Source organism: Acanthisitta chloris, unplaced genomic scaffold (assembly GCF_000695815.1).
Source record: "Acanthisitta chloris isolate BGI_N310 unplaced genomic scaffold, ASM69581v1 scaffold1099, whole genome shotgun sequence".
Classification (NCBI taxonomy): Eukaryota; Metazoa; Chordata; class Aves; order Passeriformes; family Acanthisittidae; genus Acanthisitta; species Acanthisitta chloris.
In genome coordinates, this window is record NW_008690724.1 from 29,370 (window position 1) to 35,369 (window position 6,000).

The 6,000-nt window shown below is 36.8% G+C and overlaps 1 protein-coding gene across 1 annotated transcript in view; it reads left to right on the forward strand.

The window, feature by feature from the left end:
• The window catches only part of AOX1 (aldehyde oxidase 1), a gene marked incomplete at its 3' end in the record, with an annotated part of 30,831 nt that extends 24,922 nt beyond the window's left edge, over positions 1-5,909 (forward strand). The window contains exons 23-27 of the mRNA XM_009081917.1: positions 1,123-1,256; positions 1,944-2,031; positions 3,876-3,962; positions 4,495-4,686; positions 5,682-5,909. Of these exons, the coding sequence (XP_009080165.1) occupies positions 1,123-1,256; positions 1,944-2,031; positions 3,876-3,962; positions 4,495-4,686; positions 5,682-5,909 (729 nt within the window). The remainder of the gene's footprint in view (positions 1-1,122; positions 1,257-1,943; positions 2,032-3,875; positions 3,963-4,494; positions 4,687-5,681) is intronic.
• Between the last annotated feature and the right edge of the window lie 91 nt (positions 5,910-6,000).

Consider the following 6,000-nt stretch of genomic DNA (forward strand, 5'->3'; position numbering starts at 1 on the left):
ACCTTCCTAAATAACCTTAAAACTAAAATACATGACCAGGAGTTGCTTTAAGTCTTCTCTTCTTCACTTGAAACTCCCTAATGGTGTTCCCAATTCAGATTAATTGATCTGAATCTTTTTATGAAAATAAGAGGTCTGACTATTAATGATGAGGCTGAATGGAACAGTAGGTCCTGTGCTCTTTGCATTATACAAGGGAGTACTGACACAAATGAGCACTGTTGCTATGGGACGAACAAAGGGTATCTGGGATAGATAATATGACTGTAATCTTCTTGTTGAGAAAAGACTAATTCTGGTTTATATATATTGGCCAAATCCTCCAAAATCAGTGAGAATGAGTACAATCCTGGACAATCACTTTATTGCAGCAATGAGTGTCTTCACCTTTAGAAAGTGTATTTCAGCCAAGTTGCATTACTTGTATGAGTAGTTACATTGATGATGATGGGGTCATAATGAGGTGTAAATAATGCTAAATTAATACGGAAATAATAACAACATATGAATCACATGAAATTATATTTAAAAAGTTAATAGGTCCTAGTTAAGATCAGAGTTGGATTGTAAATCTGTACAAAACAACAGTTTCAAAGAATATATGTTAATTTCTAAGTTTAGTATTAGCTTTTGCAGTTCATCAGTGGCTTGCATTTTTTAAGATTTCCCTGTCAGCCTGACAAATTAAACCTCTATTTACATCTTTGGAAACACTGTTGGAGGATGTATTTTCGAAAAGCGGTGTCAGTATTTTAGTTACACTGTCTGGTGTGCTGTAAACAATCACTCTGTTCCATTTAGCTTGATATTTTAGTGAATGCTTTATCTCCAGCTGCAGGTAGAACATGCAGTTCTATACAGGGATTATCATGTCTGGCCTCAGATAATGAAACTAGTTTACAGACCTGTTTTTGCATTTCCACTATTCTTTAATAACCAGATGGCGCTTTCATTAGCATCTTTACATGTTTGAGATTTTTTTGGTTTTTTGTTCCTGTAGTAACTCACTTTTTCTGCCCAGAAGTCTTAAACCTGATAGCTTTTAATATATGATTAGTCATAGAGATTAGGCAATTTTTAATGTGCTTTGGTAGGTAAAATTCTGGATGTTCACTTTTGCAGGAATTAGTAGCTGCTGCTTTAAATGTCCAGTCCAATAAAATTATGTGCCATGTGAAACGTGTTGGTGGAGCATTTGGTGGCAAGATTACCAAACCTTCACTCTTTGCTGTTATTGCCGCCGTGGCAGCCAACAAGTAAGATGATTTAACTAAATCAAATATGTGATTTAACTAAAATAAATTAAAGATTACAAGACTGAATGAAGAAGGAGCTTCAGTCCTCAACCCAACTCAGAGGGTTATCCTGATGTCATCATCTCTTTTATCTCTTTGGCAGTAAATCTGGGGTAGAGGCTTGAAAATTCTCTGTGCTTTTGGCAATGGCTTTCACTTACTATCTGAAAGCTAAAACAAACGCATAGAGGCAGTTTCCCTCTGGGCTGATCTGTACAGATCCCACCATTTGGTACTCTCTGACACACAGTGGTGTGAATTTCACCCAGATATTCAGTGAAACTAGTTTTTATCCTAATAAGCAGGTATGCTCATCAGCCCTTTGTGCCACAGCTCTCTTTTACTTTGACTTCCTTGCCTTTCTGTCCTATGCATTCCTCTTGGGACTTGCATCTCCCTGTTGAGAAACTAAAGGGAAAACCACTGAAAAGCTCATTCCCTCTCTTTTGTTTCTGTTGGCAAAAAAAACTTTTTAAAACATTTTTGAATCAGCCTGAACTCAGGCATAGTAAGTTAATAAGAACCTAAAACATTGAACGGACTGGTTTTTTTGTCACAACTAGGAGTTTGGCTATGTACATGCAATGTCATTTTCAATCTGCATCAGTAGGCTGTTATAAAAATGGATTTTTTTAATGTTCATTTTAGGACTGGGCGTCCAATCCGTTTCGTCCTGGAAAGAGATATGGATATGCTAATCACTGGAGGACGACACCCTTTCTTTGGAAAATACAAAGTGAGTGAGAGGAGAAGATATTTTGCTCAGTTACTGGGTAATAGTTTCTTCCGGGGCAAATCAGCATAATTTCATTGACTAGCAAGATACAGCCAGAAACCAAGCTCCTCCTCATCCGAAATCCTAACCCAGCCACCAAACCTCCCCAGTCCTAAGAGTACCCTGAAAAATGCTATGAATCAGAACAAGTCCTACCCCTACAGTCCAGAAAAAGCAGAACCATCCATCTCTTTTCTTACTTTAAAATACTGCTAACATCAGCCCTACCCCATCCACAGAAGACAAATACATAAATCAGAGTTGAATCTGAGCTACTCCTCCAATCCTAAAGCCATGCCTGCAAGGCAGTGCAAGATTCAGCTTGTAGCAGAGCTCTTCCTTTTGACTTTTAAATCCTCACATTAAAAATAAGTAGGTAAACAATGCCAGAACTGAAATCAGCTTGGCAACTAGTGGTAGCAGGGGAAAAGTCCTTCTCTTTGGTGTTGGTGTATGATTTGAGCACACTAAAACCCTCCAGGACAGGGTTTATGGTTCAACATGGTTTGGACAAACAAGGGCTGAGGAGTTGGCTTTTCTACGGACTCTTGTATGAGCGGTCATTTGGTTGATTACTGTTTCTAGGAGAGACTGGTTATATTTTTAATTTTGCTGAAGATATTGCTCACAAAGATACTATTCAGTCCTGGTTATGATTAGACCAGGGTTAGAACTAGTTTGGGAAAAGAAAGGAAGAATGCTTCAATTTTTGTTAAAGCTTGTACTAACTGTAAGACAAGGAATGGGATTGTGACTGACAGATGTCAATAGCATAAGTATTTCATATTATTCTGGGTATCCATTACCTGATTATGATTCAATATATGATAAAATATGTTGCCAGGGCAGGACTGTGGTTTGCAGAAAAGTTAGGGTCAGGACATTGAGGAAAGAAAAAAAAAGTGTGGAGTTTGATATTTTTAGACTTTCATGAGCATCTGAGCTACAAGAAGTATTTCTATAAAACAGGATGTTTCATTTATGTATAATTTCTGAGCAAATAATTTTTGCTTAAGATTTATTAAGACTGTTTTCATAATTGTGAGGGTTGGGACTCACAAAGGAACTGATGAGGAGTGTTACTTCATACAAAATACTGTACGGGTCCCAAGGTTTTTTGAGTGGTATTGAAAGGGGCTTATGGCTCCTGATTCATTTTGGTGGATATCCTTCTGCTTTCTGTGATTGTACCCCTTTAAATATTCTTATATAATCTATTAAAAATACAAGCCCATGCATACCTTTAATAAAAAAAACAGTTGAAGAGGAAGGTACCAGAATTAAAATCAGAATCAAATTTGGTGGATATTTCTGAATATGTAACCTGTAAAATATATGCAACATTGGTTCATGCTGCTATGTTGTCTAGGTGGTGAAATCATCAGAGTGAAAGATTATTACAAAATAAATACTTCAGAAAGTAGACTAAATATAATCATAGTGAATATCTTCCTTAGCATTCTTGTTATCCTCTTTCTGGTCCATGTTCATACTCAAAACAGTGGTGAACAAGCTCTTCAGATTCTGTGTGGGAGAACAGTTTTGTGGGCAGTTGAGGTATTCTGACGATTTGTGGGGTTTTTATGTATTTTGCTCTTTGGTTTACATATTCGGATCCAAACTGGTACCATCTTATAGATAGAAATCCATGCAGGTAGTTTTTCCAATTCAGTGGGAAAAGTCTCATTGTGTTCCGTAGTCTGAACTTCAGGCGTGGTATTTCTTAACTGGTCAGCTTATTTATAAAGAAAAGTTTGAAATACATGAGAGAAAAGACCACTAATGTATTTGTTGCTATACTACAGATTGGATTCATGAATGATGGTAGAATCATAGCTGCGGATTTGCAGTGCTATATAAATGGTGGCTGTACAAAAGATGAATCTGAGTGGGTAAGTCCTTCTTCACTTACATTGAGTAAATGGGTGACAAAAAGAAAATAACAGCATTTTGTCACAATTTATTTGTCTTAAGAATATTCCTGTTCTTGATGAGTATGACTCTCATCTGCTTAAAGTAAAAATGGATCTGGGGCCCAGATGTCGATTACAGAGTATTATAAAGGAGATATGATATTTCCTGTCAGGTCATGTTGGACATAGAAAATTCACAAGTAAAGACAGACACTAAGTTTTAGTAACTCCTTCCTTCACTTTCCCAAATCTACAGGTCTGTTTTTTGAACTTAGTAATACTTCTTTATATTATTGCAATTCCTATGAGTTACATGCAGTTTCTCTGATTTAGATGTGGTTTCTTTACTTATATTGGTGTAAAAAGCAGCAGAACAACAGGCCTCTTGAGTAAAGTTCTACTTTTCCATAAAATGAGTACATCTTACTGGTCTCTTGAGTGTCTTTCACTAATTTCACTGTTTTTATGAAGGAAATTGAACCATGTAAGTAACTGTAGTCTCTTATTACAGGTGATTGAGTACGTTGTGTTGAAAGTGGACAATGCATATAATATCCCAAATTTCCGAGTCAGGGGTCGTGCCTGCAAGACTCATTTGCCTTCTAATACTGCCTTCCGAGGATTTGGGTTTCCCCAAGCAGGTCTGTTTATGGAGACCTGTGTCGAGGCTGTGGCAACCAAAACTGGCCTACCACGTGAGAAGGTAAAAGAACTAAGACTGCCAAATAAAACATGGGGTAACAGAGAATTCTAGGAATTAATCTGTTGGAAGTTCCTTGTGCTTAAGCTAGTTTGTGTAGAACCAGATCTACCAACTCTGCTTGGACTGGATGTTATATTATTCAGCACCTATGCTTCCATGGGGTAATACTTGATATAATACAAATATTATATACAGCAAACTGTCCCAGAATCTGTTGCAAAATGTTTCATGGCTGCTATTAGTATGACCAGCTTCAGTCAAAACAGTATACTCTCTTGTACTGTGTGACCAGGTATAGATCACTTTGTGTATGTTTGGCTGTCACCTCATCACAACCTCTCAGAACTGGAATTACTAACTTTTCTATCCATCCAGCTATCATGAGTTCAGCTAGGTAGCTCCTGTCATCCCTGTTTCCCCAGCCTTCAGAGACAGTGTCTCAAGAGTTTTTACTGTTGCCATTTCCTCTCAAGATTTATCCTTTCCTTACACTCTGCTTAACCCAATATAAGCTTTTCCTCTTTTGTATGTGCCAACCTCTTGTATATTTAAATTATGGTTTATAAATAATTTTATTTTTCTAGATGCCAACCATCATGTCTTTATTCTATTTCTTTGTATCTTCTCTTTCTCCCATTTACTTGCTGTCCTTTACCACATTTCAGGAAAGCTTTCAGACACACCTCCAAAGGACAAACAGGTTTTTTAGCTTTAACTTCTGCTTTCCCTAGTCTTATTTACAATGCAAGTTTACCAACCTTCTTTGCATTGAATAGTCCTTGAAAAGAATGCCATTGACACAACTTAAGTTCACAGATACTTGATGTGAGAAAAAAAAATCAGGCCATCTGAGTAGTGATGGATATAACATTATGTTTAATGTAGATAAGCACTAATTATATTATGTCATTGTATGACATGTCATTCTATTCTACATAATATGCCAATGAGGCAGTGTTTGCTTTCACCACTGTGTAAATTTGCTTGCTGTTTAGATTAGGGAAATAAACATGTACAAAGGGGTTCAAGAAACGGCCTACAAAGAAAAGTTTGATGCAGAGAATCTGTGGAAATGTTGGGAAGAATGTTTGAAGAAGTCTGACTACTACAGCCGAAAAGCAATGGTGGAAGAATTTAACAAGAAAAATTATTGGAAAAAGAAAGGGATTGCCATCATTCCAATGAAGTATTCCGTTGGATTTCCTATGTCTTATTTTCATCAGGTAACCCCTGCAACATAGTGCTTTTGTGGTCTAAGTTGTCTGCTTTTCTCTCCAAAACTAGAGGACATATAATCATAGAATCATAGAATCA